General features: G+C 52.9%; 1 protein-coding gene across 1 annotated transcript in view; it reads left to right on the top strand.

The window, feature by feature from the left end:
- WNK2 (WNK lysine deficient protein kinase 2) overlaps positions 1–24,066 on the top strand; it is a 163,444-nt gene that overhangs the window by 66,535 nt on the left and 72,843 nt on the right. The window contains exons 8-12 of the mRNA XM_021716805.1: positions 10,773–10,945; positions 12,077–12,297; positions 16,830–16,987; positions 20,804–20,892; positions 22,348–22,567. Of these exons, the coding sequence (XP_021572480.1) occupies positions 10,773–10,945; positions 12,077–12,297; positions 16,830–16,987; positions 20,804–20,892; positions 22,348–22,567 (861 nt within the window). The remainder of the gene's footprint in view (positions 1–10,772; positions 10,946–12,076; positions 12,298–16,829; positions 16,988–20,803; positions 20,893–22,347; positions 22,568–24,066) is intronic.

Raw genomic sequence — 24,066 nt, 5'->3', positions numbered from 1 at the left:
CAGGAAGTAACACATGTGCTGCTCCCTTGAGAAGAGGCAAGACCCCTTCCCTGTGGCTGGCCCTGCACAGCATCTGTTGCAGTTTAGGCTGCCTGTCCATGGTGGCTGTGCATATCTGGACTGCTTGCTGTCGGGGCCAGGGCTGGCCTAGTTTCCTGGGTTCTGCTGTCTGGAGTCGACTGCACCCTCTGCCCCAAGGGCCCCATGCCTGGCTCTCCCTTGGGTGCCTGCCCCCGGAAACCTGGATATGACAGGTCGACACTCAGGACTCATGTGCAGGACCGAGCAGACCGGCTGACCCCTGATCTGACCTTGGAGAGCAGAGCAGTGCCCAGTGACATGGTGCCAAGTCTTGGGGCTTAAACCAAGGGCCATGCCCGAGGCCTGTGTCCCTCAGACCCCTGCCTGCCTGTGGACAAGAGTGGGAGATTCTGCCACATCCCCAGAGGGTTCAAGGTAACTCTGTCTTTCCCTCCCACCTGGTGTCCCCTTTACCAGGTATTTCTCTCAGCTGTTTTCCCCATATGTGAATGGTCCATGTCCCCCGATATTCTGTCCCTGTTGGCCAGCATGTCATGGACAGGGCTGACCACAATCCCAAGGGCCCAAGACACCCCTGGGTGGTTCTGGGGCTCAAGTTTCTCTTGTGTCTCTGTTTTTAAAAGTGCACATGCAGACAGACACCTGTCATGTCTTCTAACTGTAGTAGGGACATCTACTCTAAGAAGTTGGGCTGTGGGTTGCAGGGAGTGAGCCCTTTACTACCCTGCAGAGAAACATAAGGATTAGGTGTGGATCAGTCCCAAGTCTGCCATTGGCATTTAGCTTGTGGTTTTCATTTCAAGACATTGGTCCTTGGGGAGACCTCCATCCATGCAGATGCAGGGCAGGTGCCCGCTCAGGGGCAGGGGCACAGAATTTCAACCTGTGTGGGGTCCCAGTGCTGAGGGGGGCCCTCAGGCACCATCCCCATGGAATGGGAGAGGCCGTGTGTGGCCTCCCCTGTGTTTTTCTGGTGTTCTAGGTCAGCACCACAAGCTTTAAAACTTTCATTTGGAAATAAAACACCCACGTGCTCTGGGCCAGCGTGCACACCTGCCTCTGCCTGGGCTCTGTTTCTTCAGAACCAGCTGAGCTCAGGGGCGGGTGACATCCCTGCTAGGCCTGCCCCACCCTCTAGGTGTGGGGTGTGCAGGCCCCACCCTGCTTAGCTCTTCCTTGTTAGGGCAGCATTTTCATCACCTGGTGTTGGAGGGGTGGGGCCCAGAGAACATCTCTCCCATCTCCCTCCAGGACATGCTCCCTCAGGCCCTGCTTGAGGCCCTGGCCCTGGGGTCTCAGCTGTTTAAAATGGTTCCCCCAGGGTGTGAATGAGGGGCTCTGGGCCATGCACCTGCCTCGAGGGAGGCCTGGCCCCTTGAGTCTCTTCTTGCCTTCAGATCATGCTGGCAGGTGTATTTAGGGCACCTCCTGTTGGCTGAAGACTCAAAACTCTGAGTAGATGATGCTTATGGGCCCACTGGGCAGATGGGAACTGAGCTCTGGGAGACAGTGTTCATGACCCAGCCTGGATTCCATCCCCTGCCTCTCAAGTCGGGGTTGCCTTTTTCGTGTTGTCTGCTCTGCTCAACACCAGTGTAGGACAGTGAGTGTCAGGGGGCCAAAGGCAAGGCTGCTGTGTCAGCCACGGTTCTTGGTGGGTCTGGCACAGCCTCACATCAACCCCAAGGAGACCCAAGTTCATCCTGTTTGTAGAGAGGAAGAAAAGGTGATGTTGATGACCCACAGCCTAGCCAGGAGCTGACTGGCAAAGAGACTAACTACATGGTGGCATCGTGGCTCATGTGCATGAGTCCCTGGCTGGGGTCCAACTGACCCAGATAGGGTATGTGTTGGGAGGAAGGGCCTCGTCTCCACAGTGGCCTATATGAAGCCACAGGTCCTAGGAGAGTTTGCATGGGAGTTGCTGGCCCAGGGAGTGGGCACCTCGGGAAGCCTTGTACCTACCTACCATCAGGTGGCCGTGCTACTCCAGCATCTGGCCCCAAGTGGCCCATGGTCTTGCCAGCTGCACCCCATCATGGTGTAAAGCCTTGAGGGTGCTCGATGTGTCTGGACCACCCACCTGGCATCCGTTCCCCTGTGTCTTCTTCCTTCTCTTGGCCTTTGTGATTCCTTTCCTCTGCCCTGCCCCTGTCCTGAACTGCCCTGCCCATCCCTGCTTCCTGGTGACAGCTCCATAGGCCTCCCATGATGGCCCTGCATTGGCCCATGATGGAGGGTATGGGTGGGCCTGGGATAGGCCAAAGCAATCTGCCCGGGGGTCAGAGCCCTGGGGTGGGGAGGGTGGGGCCAAGCACTGAGGTCTGTCCCCAAGCTGACCCGCTGAGCTCATGCTGGGCATGGGGGCTTCCTGAGGGGCAGGCAAGTGGGCACCCCCACCCACTGTAACCTCCCCCTGCCTGCGCAAAAGCCTGACACTAGAGCCTTGGCATGGGCACAAACCCCACTGCACAAGGTCAGGAAGACTGGAGTGGGCCCTGGCAGGGCTGCCAGCTGGTCTTGGCAAAGGACGATTCAGGCTTTCATCCATGCTGGAAGGAGCGTGGAGGGTCCATGACTTGCCTCAGGGGACGTCCTCTACCCATCTGACTGACAGGGACAGGTTTTCTCAGAATTCAGCATCTGGGAACCAGAAGGTGTTGGAACATGACTGGGCCTGCCTCATCCAGGGGTAGTCAAGGTTCACCCGCGGATGTCTCAGGTCTTGGGGAAAGGGTGTTATCAGGAGAGGCACTCTCAGTACAAGTGCGCTGTCGCTCTGTCTTGGTCAACTGGGTGCTGCTGATCGGTCAAGGTGAAGGAGGAAAGCCTCAGCCCCTAGAGCCTGAGGTACACAGGGAGCTTAAAAAACCAGATTCCAGCCGGGCTTGGTGGCTCAGCCTATAATCCTGCGCCTTTGGGAGGCTGAGGTGAGTGGATTGCCTGAGCCCGTGGGTTCGAGACCCGCCTGGGCAGGCGAGACCTCATCTCTACAATAAAATCAAAAAATTAGCCAGGCGTGGTAGCATGCACCTGTAATTCCAGCTACTCGGAAGGCTGAGGCGGAAGGATCGCCGGAGCCCAGCAGGTCGAGGCTGCGGTGGCCGCTGGGCAACAGAGTGAGATTCCAACTCAAAAAAAAAAAACAGATTCCAGCATGAACCACATTGTGGCAGAGAAGTTCAGTGGCCAGTAGGAGACTTTCAGAGAAGCTGTGCCACGTTCACTGAGCTTGTGGGAATGGAACTGTGAGGCTGGGCCGGAGTCAGAGACACATTTATTTGTGTATTAACGAAACAGCTGATGGAGGGAGTCAGGTCCCTGGTATTTGGATTCCATGGGAAGCATTTCAAAGAGCACTTTTTAAAAGTCAGTATTTACAATATGCTGGAAGCGGCATCTTTTACAACTCTTTGAACCTACAACGACATGTTTCAGATCCCAGCTTACCCCACCCCCTGGGGGTGCACCTGGGGGTGAGTGCCTAGTTCTTTCTGTGTGTGGGTGACAGGGTGAGCCTGGTGTGGAGGCAGGGTCCCAAGTGGCCTTTAAGACAACAGAGCTCACCTGGCACCTCCCCTTCCCCCCTCTGCTCTCTCCTTCCCTTTTAAAAGAAAACAGTATTCTTTACAAAAGCAGCCAGGGCCGGATATTCAAGTTCAAGTTTCTGCCTCAGAGAAGAATAAACTTCTCAGAGCTCTTGACAAAGAAGAGTGAATGTGGGAAGCGCCCCACCCACAAAGCACTCCTCCTGTCTGCTGAAGGCCAGACTCACTCCATGGATGCAGGATCTGGGGCCAGCTGCGTTGGCATCCCTTTTCTGTGACTGACTCTGGGGGTGTGTCAACCCTTGCCTGTGACTCCTTAGACTCCTTGATCACTTGTATGATAGCAATGGGGATATTTTTCATTTTGATGGTGATGCCTTTTTTAAAAAACTGTGAATAGAAAGCACATGCGGCCAGGCATGGTGGCTCACACCTGTAATCCCAGCTCTTTGGGAGACTGAGACCAGAGAATCACTTGAGCCCAGGAATTTGAGACCAACCTGAGAAACATAGTGAGATCTCGTCTCTACAAAAAAAAAAAAAAAAGCTACAAAAATTAGCCAGGCTGAGGTAGGAGGATTGCCTGAGTCCCGAAAGTAGAGGCTCTGGTGAGCCAGCATCATAGCATCATGCCACTGCACTGCAGTCTGGGTGACAAAGAGCCTGTTTCGAAAAAGAAAGAAAACACATGCACTAGCTCACCTGGGGTCACATTTTACTGCTCAAGATGAGGTTAAAGAGGGAAATGAGGTATAAAAGAAGTTAGTTTATTTTTAAATCTGGGGCCCAATCTGATCTGCCCTGGTGGGGTTTGTACGGGGAGGAAGGACCTCATCCCATCTGTGGCTAGTCTGAGGCCGCAGGTCCCAGGAGAGCTTTCTGGAGGGAGCGGGTCAGAGAATTCTATCTGGTATCCCCTTCCCTAGCTGGTGTCCGGTGCTTCGTATTGAATGAGGTCAGCCCCACTGAGTCCTACCGACCATCAGCTTCAGGGCAGACCCAAAGCTTGCCTGTTGTCTAAGTGGCACCTGACATAGCCCACATGCTGTCTGAACCTCACACCTGCCCAGCGGCCTTTTCCTCCAGGGATCCCAGACCTGCCCCGAGTGAGGTTGGAGGTTCCTTCTCCCCAGACTGCCTGCAACTGTGGCATTTCCTGGGGCTAGGGGTGTCCTGGCTGGCTGCCTGCCTATCCCTTTGCCCTAATTTTAGGCGCAGTGTGTAATTGCGTATTTATTTGTCTTCTACTCCATTGGCTGCTTTCCCCGTGAGGTGTGAACAGTCTTTTTTTGCATGCTCAGCACCCCTGTGGCTATCGAAGAGACCCTGATCAGAGCATGGGGTCAGAGCAGCTCACTGTCCACTGATACTGTCTGTGCCCACACTTCCCAGAGCCAGAGCCACGCCCTCTCCTAGCTTCAAGGTGAAGGGCAGGGGAGGAGCCTGCGGGTTCAGATCCTTGGAGGGAGTAGGGAAGTCCATTCTACCAGGAGGGTGTGGAGTATGTGGGGTTTCTGGGCCTCCCTGGAGCAGTAAGGAAACACCCCAGGAGGGGAGGATACAGATGGGGTACCCACCTGCAGTCAAGGTCACATGCTGCCTGCCCAGGTGTCTGTGGTTCCTGTGTCTATCAGGACTTTTGGGTGTGAGCACTTAGTGACCTGCAAAAAATGTAAGTCCAGGGTTAGGCCTGTACAAAAGCTGGTACTTATAATAAAGCTACAGAAATTAAAGTTTATCATTTAAGTTATGCTAATAACTTCAGGCTTACAGCCTGAACTCTGCCAAGAGCCTGGTGACCGCCATCCTGGCCTGATTCTGCACCTGGGGTCCCTGTCCTGGCCAGTCTCTGTGCCTCAGACAGTTCTGGACAAAGGTACTTGAGGCTTGCTTTGGTTTTTACTCCGACCCACACGGAGCTGGAGAGAGGCTCCACAGTGGGCGTGCTGCCTAGGACCTTGGCCTTGAGGGTTCTGGGTGCTCCCTCCACCTGGTGTGCATGGGTCTTCTTCCGGCATGACCTGGGATTGCCACACAGTTCTGCCCCTCTGCAGGTTTAGTACTTGGGCTTTTGCCTAGCTGGAAGGAGGACACCACAGAAATCCAGGGACAGCGAGCGTGTCCCTCATGGGTCTGACAGCTTTGGCCATTGCCCACTGGGGGGGCCCTGAGGTGTTGCAGGAGGAAGCCACCTACAGACACCCTGGTAGCTCCACGGTAGGGACCTCTGATTCTCTCAGTCAACAACCAGAGGACTTTGTCTACTGTGTGCTTCCTCAGCTGACCTGGGGTGCTGGCAAGGCCCATCCCAGGCCATCTTCTTCTGATCAGCCTAGCCATCTGACCTAGCACCCCCGGGCAACCTCTCTGCCTGGCTTGAAGGGTGCCGCCCTGCCTCACCTGTCAGTGACCTGCCGAGTCTTTTTCCTGTAGCATATAAGAGCTGGCATCGGCCCGGAGTGTTTTTAATCTTTTATCATCTGATTGATTTTCATCATCTATGAGAGAACGGAAGCCACTAATTTACATAGCGCCAGGGGCCCGGTAAGAGGAAAATTGGTGCTAAATGACCTCGCCTTCCCATGTCTGGTGTGAGGAATCATCGCAAAACACACCAGACCTTTAACAATGGCGTGACTGACAGGATTTGGAATCTTCTCTTAGGGATGGGGTGTTCTTCCTGCCCTTGCTTCTTGACTGTGAGCCACCCTGGTAGATGAATGAATTCACTCCCCCAAATGTTCACCATGTGCTGGTGGCTGGATTGGTTCTGCCATCATGGAGGTGGGGGCCAACCAGTGATTGACAAATGAGTGGCGAGGACTTGAATGAGCACTGTGAGGGGCCCCTGCAGGGGGCTTCTGGCAGTGCTCAGAGGAGACAAGCTAGCAGCCTTTATTAATCCACCAGGCAGTGTGTCGCATTGATAAAAATAGCCTGGTAGCACAGGATGTAAAATGAGGTCTCTTCTTCCCTTCCAGGTCTGTCTCCAAGAGGCACCATCGTTAACCCTGTCTTACTTCTTTGTCTTTAGTTCATCAACTTTAGCCCATATCTGCTGTGAAAAAGGAAGACTGGAGTATGTGCAGGGCACCTGCCTCTCCCTCCTGTTTTTGTTAGTTACGTTATTTAGAATATAAACACTTGGCTCTGAAACTGCAATGAGATCTTTTACTCTTGCTTCTGGTCAGTGCTAAAATACTGGTAAAAATAACTTTACACTGTAAATGATTCTGTGAGTTTCCTCTGGAATCAAGGATCAGGCCCACAGAAGGGGAATTGTAACCCAAATGCTGTTGCCCAGAGAAGACTTCCCATGTACAGTTGAGCCCCCGTATCCCTTCCCCAACTTCCTTCACCTCCTAAACCTCTAGGGTCACCTTGGCCACATGTCTTCCTGCTGTGTTGTGGAAACACTTCTAGTAACGTGTTCCACCTGGAGCATGTGGGAAGTCACCCTGGAGTTTGTGCATGTCTGAAACACGAGTCTGGGGTGCCCAGTTTTAGGTCCGTGTGGCAGGGTGTAGAATTCCTAGTAGGCACCTTGAAGACTCTGCTCCCGATGCCCGTGCTCAATGTCACCATGAGACACCCGCCTGGCTGGACCCTTTCTTTGCAGATGGGACTGGCTCCCGGTCCCAGGATTCTGAAATTTCACTGGAACAGGTCTGGAGGTGGGTCATTTTCCCTTTACTCTGACTTGGCGACAGCAGGCCCTTTTATTCTAAATTGTCCTCCTTCCAGCTCAGGGAAATACTATTCTGCTGAGTATGCTTCGTGATGTCTGTTCTTAGAACTCTTTTTCACATGGTTGTTTGACTTCCAGGCAGTTCTTTCATGTAGCTTAATGTTTCTCTGTTTTCTTCTGCATCTCTCATTTGCTCTTTAAATGTTTTCACGTTTTGTTTTTTTTTTACATTTGAAAAATTGAAGTGTAATTTTCATGTCACGAAACCCACAGGACTTACGTATGCAAGTTGAGGAGCTCTGACAGATACACACACAGGTGGAACATTCCACCTGTGGAACAGAACGTGGAACGTTCCCCTGGCTACTCCTGCTCCAGATCTCTCAACTTCACTTCTGCCCCTCCCAGAGGCAATCGCTGTTCTAACTGCATCCTGCATGTATTAGTTCTATCTTTCCCAGAGTTTCCCATGAAGAAAGGGCCACATGGACATACTTTGTGTTGGTCTTCTTTTGTTCATTGTGATGCTATTGGCACCCACCTGTGGTGCTAAGACTCAGGAATGTGTTCTTATGTGGATGGGTGGGCCATGGCTGGGTTTCTATGCTCCTGGCCATAGCTGGTTCAGCTGGTTCCAGGAGGGCTGGGATGAGTGGAGCTGCCACGAAAATCCATGTTTCTGTCTTTTGTGGATTTACATTTTCCTTCCTTGCCAGTGGATCCCAGGAGAGTAGTGACTGGTCTCAGAGCTGGTGTGAACCCCCCCCAGGGACTTCTCTGAGGGTTGTGCCATCTCAACTCCCAGCAGCACTGTGTGATTGGGGTCAGTTGGATGATCAGTCTTTTTAAGTTACCCCTTCTGGAGGGCGTGAGTATCTCAGTGTGGTTGGTTTTTCTGTGTTTTGTGTGTTTTTTTGTGTCAGGGCTTCAGTCTGTTGCACAAGCTGGAGTGCAGTGGCATAATCACAGTTCACCACAGACTTGACCTGCTGGGCTCAGGCAATCCTACCCTCTTGGCCTCCTGAATAACTGGGACTATAGGCATGCACCACCAGGCCTGGCTGCATTGTTTGTAGAGATGAGGTCCTGCTATGTTGCCCAGGCTGGTCTTGAACTCTTGGACTCAAGTGATCCTCTTGCCTTGGTCTTCAGCGATCCTCTTGCCTTGGTCTCCCAAAGTGCTGAAATTACAGGTGTGAACCACTGCACCTGGCCTAGTGTGGTTTCAGTTGGTATTTTCCTAGTGACTACTGATGCTGTACACCTTCACATGTGCTGCTGGCCATTTCTGTACCTCTTTGGTGGAGTATCTGTTCATGCCTTTTAAAATTATTGAGTTACAGAAGTTCTTTATATATTCTGGACCTGAATCCTTTCTTAGATATATATGTATATTGAGAATAATTTTCCCAGTTTATGGCTTGATTTTAATTTTCTTTTAACATGTAATCATTTTTAATTTTTTTTCTTAATTTTTAAGTTGGAGTTCCACTATGTCTCTCAGGCAGGTCTTGAATTCCTGGTCTCAAGCAATCCTCCCCAGATAGCTGTACCATCACACCTGGCTTAAATAATCATTTTGATGCATATACTATGTTCCCATTTTATTATCGGTATTAAACCTTAACTTTTTTGTTCTTAGTATTTCTCTGGATTACAGAATATCTTATTTTTCAAATGTTGAGCTTGTTAGTAAAGCAAGTCCCAGTTTGGTTTGCAAGAGCACTTTGTTGATTGGTCCTTTTTAAATAGAAGCTTGCTCTTTCTTATGTGTGTCAACTTCTTGGGTCTTGATGGGAACATTAATTAGGTTTTTTTTCAAGTTGCCCTTGGTCCTGGAACTGTTTTTCTTGGCTGGCCATGGCAATGGTTTCTCAGGGTGTGGTTTGACCCCATTGGTGATGGGTCCCTCACAGGTCTGTGTTGTGGGAGGGGCCTGGCAGGTTGGTGGGAGGGAGAACAGCCCAAAGGTGCAGCCAGCAGTAGGGATAGAACTCCTTAACGAAATGGCGCTTGGGATAATCCTGGGCCCTACTTCTTCTCTCTATTGGAGCCTAGCCTGACATTTTTGGGCCCTTCCTGTAGGATCCAGGAGTCTTGGCTTGCATTTCTTTTCAGTTCTGCTCTTTCACTTCATCTCTCTGAATTTACCTGTTTCCTATCTTCTTGGAATTTCTCAGGGTTCCTCTGCTCTCTGTTCAGTTGTGATTATGGTTTCCTTCTGAACGTATACTTTTTTCTTTTTCTTTCTTTTTTTTTAAACAAAGTTTATTAGAGAAAGAAGTGAGAAAAGAAAGGGAGACATGCCAGAGCTGGCATGGGCAAAAAAACTGCCACATGTTTCTTTTCTGACCTCTATTGGAAGCGGGTAGGAGGGAGGCAGGTGTTGCTTCTAGTTTTCTGGACCAGGAGGTGTCCTGGGGACCCAAGCTCAACTGGAGGTGAGAAGGGTGCATTGCATGAATGGGGTGAGGAGTAGCCTTGGCTAGGCTGGTAGACGTGGGACTTCATCTCAGGGATGAAGTTGACACACAAAACCTTTGGGTCACACGAATTCTTCGGGTTTACTCCAAGTGTTCCATGGTAAGAACCTAAAGGATTTGGGGAAGGGAAGAGCCAGGATCCAGGTGAGCTGCAGGGGAGATATGGCAGGGGATGGGGTGCGTGACGATGGTGAACTTGGATGGGGGGTCAGAGGGTGGCAGATGCTGGAGCAGGTGGAGGCAGGGCAGGGGTGCTGGGGTGCTTGAATCTGAAACATGGTGTTGGTGGTCTCCCATGGGACTGTGGGCAGAGTGGGTGTATGGGGGATGCCTAGCAGTGTGCATCTGTTGGGGGCTCCTGGATGACAATGGTGGTGTTGCTTGCTGGTTCCTGTTTTCAACCTGGAGTCAGTGGTTGGTTCTTCTGGCTGGTGCCAGGCACAGTGGCCCGAGAGTCCAAGAGGAGTCTGCCGTGTCCTTCCTCACCTGAGGGCCCAAGCTGCTAGCTTGTGAATTTGACTCTGCCGTGACTTTTCCTGCAGGGCCCCCAGCTATGTCTTGGGCACCAGCAGCATCTCCCCTAACCTAATCCTCTGGGTCCTGAGCACATTCTCCAAGAGTATAGACATCAGGAGTAAACTGATGTTTCATTCTTCTCATAAACACTTCTCAGAAAGTGAATGATCACTGCAGGAACAGAGGCCTCCGAGGTGCTTTTGTGGAAAAGTGTGCAAGCATGCCACTGTGGACTTGGAGGACCTCTCTGGCTTCCCAGAAGTGTCCTCATGGGGACTGCGTCCAGGGTAGTGGGGGCCAAAGAGCCAGCTGTTGTGGTACAGGTGGCCAAGGGCCCCTCTGTCATAGCTGCTGGGCCTTCTGTGGGTAAAGAAAAGGCCAGTTCTGCCACGTGGCACTGTGGGGACACACTGCCCCTTCTGAGGCTTCAAATCAAACTGCCCGGCGCCCTCCTACTCCCATTTCCTGCCTGCTCAGCATGTTTTTCTCCTCCAGGACCGCAAACTCACCAAGCTGGAGCGGCAGCGGTTCAAGGAGGAGGCTGAGATGCTGAAGGGCTTGCAGCACCCCAACATCGTGCGCTTCTATGACTTTTGGGAATCCAGCGCCAAGGGCAAGCGCTGCATTGTGCTGGTGACCGAGCTGATGACCTCAGGGACGCTGAAGACGTAAGCACCACTGCCCACAGGCCAGGCACATCCTGGTGTGGGCTCAGGGACACCGGAACTGGGGTGACTGAGGTCCTGGGCTGCCAGTTGGTCCTGGCTGGTTCCTGTGGCCTAGCCTCATACCTCTCAGAGGTGTCCACTTCGAGTTATGAGTTTGCATCCTTCTGGCAGTAGACAGTCCCTTCCCCGAGCAAGAAGAAGCATGTCAGAGCAGCCTGGCAGTTCCTCTTACCTTTCTACCCTCTCTGGCCTCCTGAGACAAATGTGTCCCTCAGACACAGCCAGGGGGCGGTCCTTTTTCTCCCCTCCTGTATGTGACATCAGGAAATTACTTGCTTCTTGATGAGATCGTCTCTGTGGTGTCTGGGCCTTACTTATGACTGGGCTTAGTTTCCACCTGGGAGCCAGCCTGGAATGTTCTGGCTGCTCGGGAAGCAGGTTGGGTAGGCATCAAGGGAATGGATGGAGTGCAGACCTGGGGGTAGCAGGGTCCCAAAGATGTAGATACAGTTGGCAGGTGTCAGAGCTGAATGCCATAGCAACCTGTCATTCCTCATCAAGGCTCCGGTCTGGCTGTGGGGAGGAGGCTTCCTTTCTGGGTGTGGCACCCTGAGTCCACCTACATTACTCTGACCCTTTGATGTTGGGCAGGGCCTCCACGTCCTGCTACCGGGCAGTGGATGCATAGCGAGAGGAGAGCCTCTTCCCAGCCTCACCCACCACCTCTTCCCAGGGAGAGGCAGGCAAATGGTGGCAGGGAGGACCCTGGCCTCCTTTCACCCTCACCTAAGACCTACTAACTAGGACTCTGTCTGACTTCCGGTGACTTAAAAGCCAGCATTTCCGGGTGAGATCAGGAGGGAGCATGGCCCTAGCTCTCGTAGCCAGGCCCCACAAGGAGGGTCATGACCCTGGCCTTGCTGCCTGCTCAGGGTCCTGGCTCTGGTGGGTGACCCCTGGCTAGGGCAGCACTGTCCGACTTTCCTGTTTTACCTTCGCTGCCTGTCACAGGTGACTGCTGCGTGCACATGAACAGACTTAGCACCAGGCCTGAGTGGCGTTGGGCAGGGGCTTCAAGAAGGGGCCACTGCCCTCAGGCTGCCCAGTGAGCTGCCCTCTTCCACCCCACAGGTACCTGAAGCGGTTCAAGGTGATGAAACCCAAGGTGCTTCGCAGCTGGTGCCGGCAGATCCTTAAGGGCCTGTTGTTCCTGCACACACGAACGCCGCCCATCATCCATCGAGACCTGAAATGTGACAATATTTTTATCACCGGACCGACCGGATCTGTGAAGATCGGCGACTTGGGCCTTGCCACCCTCAAAAGGGCATCGTTTGCCAAAAGTGTGATAGGTAAGCCTGTTTCTCCTTCCTGGCCTGGGAGCCTGTAGGGGCGGGGCAGGATCAAGGGCCCAGCTAGTGTCCAGTGTTGCTCAGACACCTCTGACCTGGCACAAGAGATACAGCTGGAGGAGTGCATGGGTGCTGGGCCTCGGGCTGGGGTGTCCAAGCTACCCTCCCAGCCTCCAATGGCCCAACCAAGGGACCTGCCCACCTGGGGCACATGTTGCCACTTGAGCTAGGACACGTTGACTCTGGTCCCCCCCACTAGTCCCCCCTTGCCCCTATCCCACACCAGACTCTGCCCCGCCCTGTCTTTGTGTTGACTCTTGGCTGTGGGTGAGACGCTGTCTCTGGCTCTTAGAGGGGAAGGCGGGCCCAGGTGCTGATGCTCACAGTGTGTGTGGGCACTTGGAAAAGAAAGAGGCCCCAACCACAGAGAAACAGGGAGGCTTGTGGCCAGTGACGCTGGGGCTTTTTTCAGCGGGCAGGAGGGAGTGACAGGCTGTGGGTCCAAGTAAGTGACACTTGAGAGTCTGGGGAGCACCTGTCCCTGTGGGGAGGACACAGGGTGGGCGTTGTGTGCAGGGTGGGATCTGCTGTATGGAGACAAAGGGTTTGCAGCATGCCTTGTATCCAGCCCCAGGCATGCTGGCACAGCAGGTGCTAAGTGTCTACCCGCCCGTGGTGGGGACCTCATGGGCTTTAAAGAGAGCACAGGAGCCGCAGAGCAACTGTTTCTAGGGTGAGATGGGGGCCGGTGGTGCAAGTCAAGGCTCAGGAGGCCAGATGGGGTGGGATGGATCCAACAAGGACCCCATGTTGAGGCCCAGTGCACCCCCAATAGGAGGGCTGGTTCCCCACAAGCAGGACAGGGAGTGCTTGATCTTGGCTTTGTGGATTCATGGTTTTGCTGCTTGTCTGGGGCAGAACTGAACCTCTTTGTTGAAAATGAAACCCAGGAACTGCTTTGGTAGTGTTTTTAGGATCTGGGCAGGGTGGCTTCCCAGGAGTGGCCATTTACACACAAGGCCTCCGGGAGCAGGGCCCAACCCAGGCCTCGGTTGTCCCATCTGTAAAATGGGTGAGGCAACCAGGGATCTGCACTTCATGCCGAGAGCAGGGTCCAGGACCGTGGAGAGCCCATATGCCAGGCCCTGAGCTCCATGCAGTTTCCGGGCAGGTTTTGCAGATTTGACCTCAGAAGTGGTGGGAGTCCTGGTCTCAAATTTCGGGTGCAACCAGGTGCTGGGAGGGATGCTAGGGGCCCTCCTGCCTCAGAAGGAAGTATTCAGGGTAAGGCATAGTATTCTGTGGAGAAGCTGGACCTCCCGTAGAACCAGGCTTCTCTGGCTGGCTGGCCCTTGGCTCTCTTGGAAATGAAGCTTTGAGTTGCCAGGTTGAGATAAAGGCTGCTGCTTCCAGCAGGGACAGTGGGGCCCTGCACCTGGCATGGGTGCTGACTCTGTCGGGGTCTCTCATTGCCCCAGCTTTTGCTCAGTTGGAGCCCAGGAACCTGCAGATAGAGAGGCTGTGGCCAGGAGTGTCCTCGGCCGCCCATGCTCATAGAAGAGGAGACTTAACCGTCTCGATGCCCTGGGCAGTGAGGTTCATCCTCAGCAGGAGTTAGCAGCTCAGTGGGGTCTGAGGCTATGTGGGGAGCCCTCCCCATGCCTGTTCCCCAGGCAGCCCTGTGGGCAGTGTTGGCTCAGGCTGCCTCTGGGTGCTTGCCCTGGTGGGAAATAGGCCCAGTGCTCCTGGGGTCTGCATCCTCCTGGGGTTCACAGTGCACAGCCTGCCCCTCCTGGTGCCCTAGGGTGTAGTTAGTGCCATGGTCCCATTTCTGCATGGCCATCATAGTATCCTTTTGCAGTACTTGGATTGTACTTCAGATGTGGTCACTGTGAGGGGTCTGGCTCAGCAGCCAGTCTCCCAGGCTGCTCTGGGAGGGGGTGGACTAACTGGGGAGACAGGGTCTGAGGGTCCTAATTTTTACCTCTGGGTCTGTTCTTGATGCTGCTTGCTTACACAGGTGTGAGAAAACACACACACACACACACACACACACACACACACACACACACACACACACACACACACACATACACACACGTGTTAGTTTTTAAATTCAGATTTAAATGACTACAGTATGAGGGAACGAGTCGAGGGCACCAATGTCCAAGCACCAATTTGCAAGTATGTGTATAGAAGGTATCAAGAGTCCCTCTGTCCCACCTGAGCTGCCCCACCCACGACCCACCCTCCAGGGCCAGGCCATTCGAGACCTTGTGTTTCCTGCAGAGCAGGGTTCTCAGCTCCTGAGGATCTCAGAAGTGCCAGAGCCTGGGGACATTAGCAGCTGGGTTAGTGGGGTCCCCACAGGTGCCAGGGAGAGGATAGCTCAGCTTCCAGCTTCCTGCCCAGCAACCCTGGGCACCAGGATCCCTTCAAGCTCCTCCCTGTGGATGGATGTAGCTGGGCTTCAGGTCTGGGATGTGCCCCTAAAGCCCTTGGTTGGCTCCTCCTGCCAGGAAGGGGCTTTACAGGTTCCCTCTCAGCTGTTGCAAGGGCAAGCCACCTACACAGTCACAAGGCTTGGGCAGTGTGGGGGTCATTGTAGACAGCTGAGGTAGCTCAGGGAGTGGGCATGTCTCTCCTGCCGTTCAAGGCTCCCTGTGTGGTCAGCTTGAGTGCCTGCCACCACCTGGAAGGGCCCTCATTAGTGGCTGTGCTGGGTCCAGGCCATGGGGCAGGCAGTGAGATCCCCAAGGAGGCTGCCAGGGGACCTGAGACATGGACACATTGTGGGGAGGGCCTAGAACAGGTGTTCATTTGTCACCACGCCATGTTCCAAGCCACAGCTCTGGCTGCTTCTGCCTGTGGCCTCAACTTGGGTTTCTGTGGTATGTTTGCTTCCTGCCCCATCTGAGCAGCTCATTCACTATTCAGGACAAGCTTAGGGGTGGAAAGGGACATTAAAACACTAGCTTCGAAATGACCAGAGCAGCAGATTCTCAATGTAACATGTGGTTCAAAAACCCAAAAGGATAAAAATTCCAGTGCAAGGCCAGGTGCTGTGTGGCACATGCCCGTAATCCCATCACTTCAGGAGGCCGACGCAAGAGGATCACTTGAACCTAGGAGTTTGAGACCAGTCTGGACAACATAACGAGACTTCATCTCTATAAAAAACGAAAAAATTAGTCAGGTTTGATGGCCTGCTCCTATAGTCCCAGCTACTGGTGAGGCTGATGCAGGAGAATAGCTTGAGCCCAAGAATTGGAGGCTGCGATGAGCCGTGTTTGTGCTACTACACTCCAGCTTGGGCAACAGAGTGAGACCCTGACTCAAAATAAAATTAAATTAAATTAAAAATTCCAGTGCAAGATCCCTCTGACTCCACTCAGTTCCCTTTGTTTCTCATGGATTCTTCCAGAGCTCTGTGTGCACATTCTTAAATCTAAACATGCATTCCTGTTTTCCCCATTTTAATCCAAAATGTTAACTCTAAAAAAAAATGAAATGCAAGTTAAATCAAAGTGATGGGTAAATAAAGTTTCAACGTTCTTTTTGGTGTAATTAGTTTGCATCTGCTTCTTAAAAGAAACTAGAACGTTTTGAAAATCTTCCCAAGTCAACAAATATTCAGAAGGGAGGAGCACCCGTGTTGGAGTCTCTGGTCCCTTCTCTTTGCATTCAGCTCGACAGATGCTCAGTTGGACTGGACCTGTTTTAATAATAAGGCTTTCACCATTGCTATATTAGTAAAGGAAAAGCTTACAATAGGAAATTTAGAAACCCCAGACCAATGCAAGTAAAAGAAAAGCCAGCCATCTCTCCACCTCCTCTCCAGCATCACCTTGCCCTGTGTCTCATTTTGCAGAGTTGAGGCCAGTGTACCACATCCTTAGACATTCGGCACATTGTTTCATATCTTTGGTGTTTAGCACAGCAAGAGTAATTCCCATATGAACAATGCTGTGGTGTTGTCAGGGGCTGTCATTTGCTCCTGTACTGCCTTCAGTGCCATGGATAGTTGTCTGTGCTACATGGCAATGTCATGGGGGTTTACCCAGTGAACCTAGCCATTTTCCTGTCTGGGGACATTTGGGGCTTTTCTGAGTTATTGCAGCTATAAGTAGTTTGGTGATGACCACTGAGTTTTTGTCAGCTCCAGAGTATCTGAGCCTAATCATGCCCAGCCTGTTGTCAGGAGCACAGGGTCCCCAGAGAGGGTATGCTCAGGGTCCTGCCTTCTGTGTCCCCTAGGATGTCAGAGTCTCCCGGCTCTGTGGGCAGTAAATGGAACCATGGTGTTCCTGGTGGAAGCTTTAGATCCTTGTCTGAAGAGCACACCTGTTTCCTGGACATGAGGCAAAGCTGGGCCTGGAGACCCGTCCTTCTGAGGGTGCCATGGGAGAGCGAAAGGGGAACAAGGCTTCAGCAGCCAAGACCATCTGGAGCACTGACTCCTAGTGCCCTCAGTGTTCCCAGGCCCGTAGCCAGCTGACCAATGTGTGTGTGTGTGTTGCTCACTGGCACAGGTACCCCTGAGTTCATGGCGCCTGAAATGTACGAGGAGCACTACGATGAGTCCGTCGATGTCTATGCCTTCGGGATGTGCATGCTGGAGATGGCCACCTCAGAGTACCCCTACTCGGAGTGCCAGAACGCCGCACAGATCTACCGGAAGGTCACCTGTGTGAGTCCAACCAGTCATTTATTAATGGGATGCAGAGCTGGTTTGTGGGCCACCCCCTTGATGGAGCTCTGTGTGCCTTTGCAAAGTCCTCATGGCAGCTATGTAAGGAAGGAGTCAGGACATTTTACAGATGGGGACACTGAAGCTCAGTGAAAGGTAGTCTCTCTAGGAGTAGCGGAAGTGAAGGTGATGCATGGGGTACCAGGTGCACTGCTTAGCCACAAAGACTGTTGCTCACATGGCTGGAATGGTGGGGAAACTAAGGACCAGAGAAACTGCAGCTCCCCCAAGGCCCCCCACCAGGAGGTGTTCCTGGGCTGCCTGTCCCCAGAGCCCCCACTCCAGGCCACCTTGGGGCTACTGGCTTTCCCATCTTTATTTTGAAACAATGGTTTGATTTCTTTTTTCAGCCAAACTAGTCACCCCTAGACCAAGCGTGTCTCTAGGCAGTTGTCAGCGCCGGGCAGCTGGGCGCGTTAATCCCTGTTTTGCTGTCACTGTGATTTTTCATTTAATCGGACGGCTTCAGCTGTATAAACAGATCGGTCTTGTCCTCCCTCTGTGGCGAGCCCTCCAGGTGGAGGGAACACAAACAGAACATCCGGAGGCGGAGGGACCACGTTCTCTGTGCCATTTCCCCCACTGCCTGCCGTCTGCTCTCACATTAGGGCTCAGGTAGCCTGCAGGGCTGGGATCCTGAGTCCTCACCATCTCTGCCTCCACTTGGGTTTCATGCTCAGCCTGGGCATCACACAGCAATGATGGGGCAGTTCTGCTGGGGGCAGCTGCACAGCTCTGTGAATACTTCTGAAGGTGACAAGGGTTCTCGGCTGCCCTGGCAGCTCCATCGGCCCACCTCTCTGCCTTGAGCCCTCCTGGCTGATTGCACATGACTCTCTTTTTGGTGGTTTTAAATCATTCATCACTTGGCCTGAGCCCCTCCTGTGTGCCTGAGGACATGGAAGGGCAGCAAGAGTCCTTGATGGATGGTGCTTGTGGACCCTACAGATAGGGTGCTGGAAGGAGGGGCGACCCTCCAGATATGGGCAGCAGCCCTCCAAGAAGGTGAGGGTGGTCTTGGCAGGAGGAGGTTGTGGGCTCCAGCGATCTAGGACTCCATTTGCCAGGCTTCAGGGGTCTAGCAGGGGAGGCCCCTGGGTTCCTGGGCAAGGCAGACAGTGGTATATCTTGGAGCCGTGCATGGCACAGGGGTTGTTTGTGGTCCTCACTCCTGGCAGGTGGAAGCCTGCCAGGCAGGGTCTCTCAGGTTCTTCCCTTGGTGTCTGCCCCAGGCTCTGGTCTTAAGCAGTCACGGCATGCCACTCTCCCGCCCCTTTGAAAAAAAGCATGCCTTGTGTTCTCTACATTTAAAAAAAGCCAGGTGAAGCACTCAAAGGCCAAACCTTGTTGCTGGAGAAAGACTGTGATGGCTGTGATAGTTGATGCCCTTAGTGTGTTTGAAAAATGTTTAATTAGTTGCCCACGGCTCCCCAACCCCCTTCAAAAAAAGTCCCAGTAGATCTCAAGTAAAATCTTCTCACTCCTGCTTCTGAAATTCCGTGTCTGGCTGGGCTGCCCTCCATACTGCCTCCACACATGGCCATCGCCTGCCCAGGGAGTGGCCACCCCTCAGCCTGACACCTGCCCTGTCCCCCAAAGCTGCATGACCTAGCCAGCAGCAGTGACTACAAGTAGAGTAGCACTTTTGTACCCTGGAGAGGAAGGAAAGGGAGGAGAGCAGAGGGGAGGGGAAGGCCCAAGTGTGGTTAGAAAGGCCAACTCTGTGGGAAGCATCCTGTCCACCTCGTCACTGCAGCTCCTCCTCCAGCCTCCTGGCACAAGAGGGCCCCACTTAGGAGTCTACTGCCAAGTTCTGATCAACACCTTTCCAGAAACTGACTGCTATATTTGAGGTGTTAACCCCAGTATCACATTCTGCAGCTTAGGTGGAGGCTGTGAGGTGTGTTGTTGCCAGGGTGATGGGCATTTCCACAGATGTCGGGTAACCTGAACCTAAGTGGTAGTATCCAGGCTATGGATTCAGGCAGCAGAGAAGGGAGGCCTGAAAGGGGACCCCAGTGGCTCCACACACCTCACCAAATCATTCCCTGCTCTGCCTTTGTCTTACCCAGGGCTCGAGCCTACTGCTTCTGTGGGTGTGTAGTTTTCATCAGAGCTGGAAACTCTTCCTCCAACATGTCTTCAAGTATTATTTCTACCCCTACTCATGCTTCCAGCCTGTCTTCCTTGAACTCCAGTTGTATGTGTGTCCTGTCCTGTTTGGCCCTCGTTCATATCTCAAATCCTGAAATGAATGGGACCGGAGTCTCAGTGGCCATCTTCCTGTGCTTCGTATCCGGTTGATCCCATTGTCTTCAAGGTCACTCGTCTTTTTCTGCAGTGTCTAATCTGCTGTCCATCTGCTGCAGTGAAACTTTCCATTCAAATGTTGTGCTTTTCCCCTTTTGTTCCATCCGGTTCTTTTTTTATATCCGTCATTTCTGTTCCTCATTATGTTCATCTTCCTTTAAATACTCATATGTGACTGTGATGAGATTTAACCTTGTCGTCTGTGAGTTTGGCAACTCTCTCAGTTCCAGGTCCCTTTTGCTGACTGGTTTTTCTGTGTTGTCATGGGCCCCATTTTCCTGCCTCTGGTCATTCTTGATTGGATGCTACATGTGGTACATGTATGTACATGATGTCCTGACCCGTGTGAGCTCTGGGAATTGTCCTGCCTGCAGCTCCTGTTGTTCTCTGTGGCGTTGACTGTGCATACATGGATTAGTCCTTGGCAGGAACTCTAGGGGAACCCATGGACAGACACTTGGGACTCTTTTTTTCCACCTTGTTGCCTTCTTTCTGAACTCTGCCTGTGGCCTCCTCACCTCCCTGAATTCTGTGCACATTTCTCTGCTTGTGGGACTGCAGGGCTTTGCTAGGCTCCTGTGCCTTCTCTGGGGACTGCTCTGGGCAGTGAGCTGGGGCTGTGGAGGCTGCGTGTCCCTTTCTCTCAAAGGCCACATCTGGCACTGCCTCGTTATCCAGCGAATGAACATGGCCTTTCACCCAGGTTTTCTGTTTGTTTGTTTTTGCGTTGCAGTCTCACTCCTTCTCGCATGCTGGAGTACAGTGGCATGCACGCTCACGGCTACCCCAGTGTCAACCTACTGGGCTCCGGCAATTCTTCTGCCTCAGCCTTCTGAGTAGCTGGAACTATAGACACTCGCTACCATGCCCGGCTATTTTTTATTTTATTGTAGAGATGAGGTCTCACCAAGTTGCTCGGGATGGTCTCAAACCCGCGGGCTCAGGCAATCCACTAGCCTCGGCCTCCCAAAGTGCTGGATTACAGGCTAAGCCACCGAGCCCGGCCTTCACCCAAGTTTTTTGTTGTTGTTTTTGAGCTAGAGTCACGCTCACCCAGACTAGAGTACAGTGGTATGCTCACAGCTCACCATAGCCTTGAACTCCTGGATTCCGGTAATCCTTCTGCTTCAGCCTCCCAAGTAGCTGGGACTATGCCACCACACCTAGCTATTTTTTAAAATTTTTTGTAGAGATAGGGTCTTGCTATGTTACCCAGACTGGTCTCCAACTCCTGGGCTCAAGCAGTCCTCCCACCTCAACCTCCCAAAGTTCTGGGATTACAGGCATGAGCCACCACACCTGGCCTTGTTCAGCTTTCTGACAGTCTGTGGAGGTGAAGTAGCACCTGTGTCCTGTCCTAGCTGAAGGGAGAGCTCCTCCCACTGAGGGGAGATGCACCTTTGAGCAACCAATCAGGATGAGGTGACTCCATTCTCTAATCCTCAGGGTATCAAGCCGGCCAGCTTTGAGAAAGTCCATGATCCTGAAATCAAGGAGATTATTGGGGAGTGTATCTGCAAAAACAAGGAGGAAAGGTGAGTTCCTTCAAGGGATTGGACTCTGCATCTTCTCCAGCTGAGACCCTTCCAGCTGCTGTTGGGGACTGTTCCTGATGAGAGAACATCAGGGGCAGGTGGGCTCTGGCCAGAGTTCTGGATGTGTTAGCGGGGGCCAGCAGGCATGCTGGTGCAGGATGCACATGGGTGGCACCAGGCTAGAAAGTCAGTCCCCTGCGTCCTTCTCTGCCATCTGGGAACATGCTCCCTGACTGTGGGGACTGACCCCCACCCCACTGGCTGTTGGGGCTCCTCCTGCCTCTCCTAGCTTTCCCTATGTGTGGTCCTTGCAGAGAACATCTCCGTGCCTGGGCTCTGGGTGCATCCAATCTGCCCTCCCTTCAGTCCCACCCTCCCTGGCTGTATATTTTATATACTGACTGGTCCACCCATCTCAAATTGGTGTGCCTGAACCAGTCTGCAAAGCCAGCCCATCCCCCACAACCCTCAGAGCAGAGTCTATCCTTCCCAGCTGGTCAACCTCAAAGCTAAGCATGCTTTCTCAGCCTTTCCTCCCCGCAAATAAACTGGGGTACACCCACCACTTGACACGACATCCCTCAGCAGCATGCAGGGATGGAGTGTTGATCCCATAGCTACATGGTGGCTCTGTGGGTATACCCAGGAGACGCCAACTCCAGACAGGGCAGTGCTGTGTGGTTCCATTTATACTAGGATGAAGCTAGCCTTACTGGTAGGGACACTTGCCTGGGTGACAGAGCCACATAGAACCTGGAGGTGATCACTGTGGCAATACCCAGCAGCCAGACAGCCTGGTTCCCTGCACAGAGCCCTCCATGGCAGGGATCTGACTTGGAATGCTTGGGGTTCTGTAGGTCCTCACCCTCCTCCAACACGCCCTCCCCCCTTACCTCTGCCTTACTGGTCTCTGGTCCAGAAGGAGGTCCCCTGAACACATCACTGCTTTGTGGCTCTGGGGATGAGGGGCTCAGGGTAGGAGTTCTGCCTCCTCTGTTCTATTTCTATTCCCCCGGGGGCCAGGTGTCCCTTGTGACAAAAGTTCCCAGGACATTCACAGGGCTGTGTCTGCATACTGGTAGACCTGATGTCTTTCAAAATTCTTTTCTGTATTAACTGAATCTCTTATAATGAGCATGTTTTCTTTTATAGTGAGGGAGAAAAGGGAAGTCTGTTTACGTGTAGTAAGACCATGCTCAGATCATAATTTTTTTCCTCACCCCTGGAATTTAAGGGATGCAAATACACACCTGAGGCAGAGCTTGCCGTAGGTGGACAGCAACATGGGATGTCAGAGGACTTTCCAATATGGAGCCAAGTGGGCTGGAAATGCAGCGGTTCAGTGCTGAGATGCAGGGCTTGAGTCCCCTGACATCCCATGTGGCCGTGCTGCATCCAGCACGAGCTGGGCCAGGCCCGTGCCCGGGCCCTGCCTGTCAGCCACTCTCCCTCCAGGTACGAGATCAAAGACCTCCTGAGCCACGCCTTCTTCGCAGAGGACACCGGTGTGAGGGTGGAGCTGGCAGAGGAGGACCATGGCCGCAAGTCCACCATCGCTCTGCGACTCTGGGTGGAAGACCCCAAGAAACTGAAGGGAAAACCCAAGGACAATGGGGCCATTGAGTTTACCTTCGACCTGGAGAAAGAGACACCCGACGAGGTGGCCCAGGAGATGGTGAGCATGTCTCCTGCACCCATGCACACTCAATCAGGGGTCTCAGAGGGTCTTCGGTGCAGGTCTTGGGTACCTGTTGTTTCTACAGATGAGAATAAGTACAGACTGGAATAAGAGGAGCCTGGAATGGACGGTTCAGTGGGAGTGGCCAGCATGGGCCATGTGGCAAGGGTAGGTTTGAGGAGGACTCTCAGTCCTGGCAGTCAGCTCTGTCTGTACGGTGGCATAGGGGATGGAATTTTCCAGGGCAGGGGACATGGGAGGTGAGTGGCACAGGAGTGTGGCCATGGAGAGGATGACCCAGGAGCTCTGAAGTATTGAAAGGCTTCACGTGCTTTGACCAGACTCTTGCCAACTCTGCTTTGGTGTGATGGCTTTAAACTTGGGATCACCACCGTTTGTTTTGGGGGCACTGTCACGGTTGTTCTGGTTCTCAGTACTTTTCCATCTGGAAAAGTGATAGAAGGGGTATCTTTCCCTCTCTTCTCTTCTTCCTGCTCCTCCTGTCACTTTCACCTCTGTCTGTGAGTGAGGAGCAGGTTGGGTACCACAAGGGTGTGGGCAGGTGGCAGGAGTGATCCTTTCTACCCGGGAATCAGGCTGAACCACATTGAAGGGCTCCTGAGCCAGCCAGGGCAGGAAGACAGGAGAGACTGGGTGGACAGCAAAAATGGAAAGGCACAGCCCAGGTGTGGGTGTGGATGAAAGAGAGGCCACGCTGATGCCAAGTGTTCACAGTGAAAATTGTGCAGGGTATGTGGCAGGGGGCGTGGGAGACTGCTCCGGAACCTTGAATGCCAGACTAGATTATTCTGACTCGATTCTCTAGGCCTGTGCCAAAAATAGGATGTCCAATAGTAGCCCACATGTGACTACTGAGATCTCAATTTTAATTACAATTTAAAACCTCGTTTCTCAGTCTCAGTAGCCTCAAGTCAAATGCTTAGTGCCACATGTGGTTGGTAGCTCTTGTCCTGAATGACACATCCTGTAGATGGTGCTGCTCTGGGCTATAGGGGCTGCTGAAGTGCATGGCCAGGCGGTGTGGATGCACCCATCAGAGTTAGGGCTTATTTGTTGGCACTGGGCAGTTAACCCCAGAGACTGCAGTGGTGGAAGCCTGGCCAGGGAGGGGCCACTGCCGCCCTCGAGATCCCCTGTGTGGGCCTCGAGACAGACACAGCCGTCTTTGTCACTGATTACAAAAGATGAACAGACTTAGACTTTAAGTCAAGCAACTTGATACGCAACATATGAGAGTCGGCGCTGAAACAGACAGAAGCAAGAAAGTCACAAGGGGGCAACCAATGGGAACGAGCGCCTGAGATGGCGTTCAGTGTTGCAGGCGAAAGTGTTGTGCATGAGGAAGCAGTGAGAGGCTCATGTTGCGTGGACGAGCCGAGCAGAAATGACTCCAGTGTGCTCCCTGCAGGAGAGCCCCTGCTCACGTGTCCTAGCCACAGAGGTGCACATCCCTTTTCTATTACTAAAAATATACT

The sequence above is a fragment of the Carlito syrichta genome, unplaced genomic scaffold (genome assembly GCF_000164805.1).
Source record: "Carlito syrichta isolate Samal-C Ts95f unplaced genomic scaffold, Tarsius_syrichta-2.0.1 Scaffold308961, whole genome shotgun sequence".
NCBI classification, from domain to species: Eukaryota; Metazoa; Chordata; class Mammalia; order Primates; family Tarsiidae; genus Carlito; species Carlito syrichta.
This window is presented reverse-complemented; position numbering and strand designations above follow the sequence as displayed.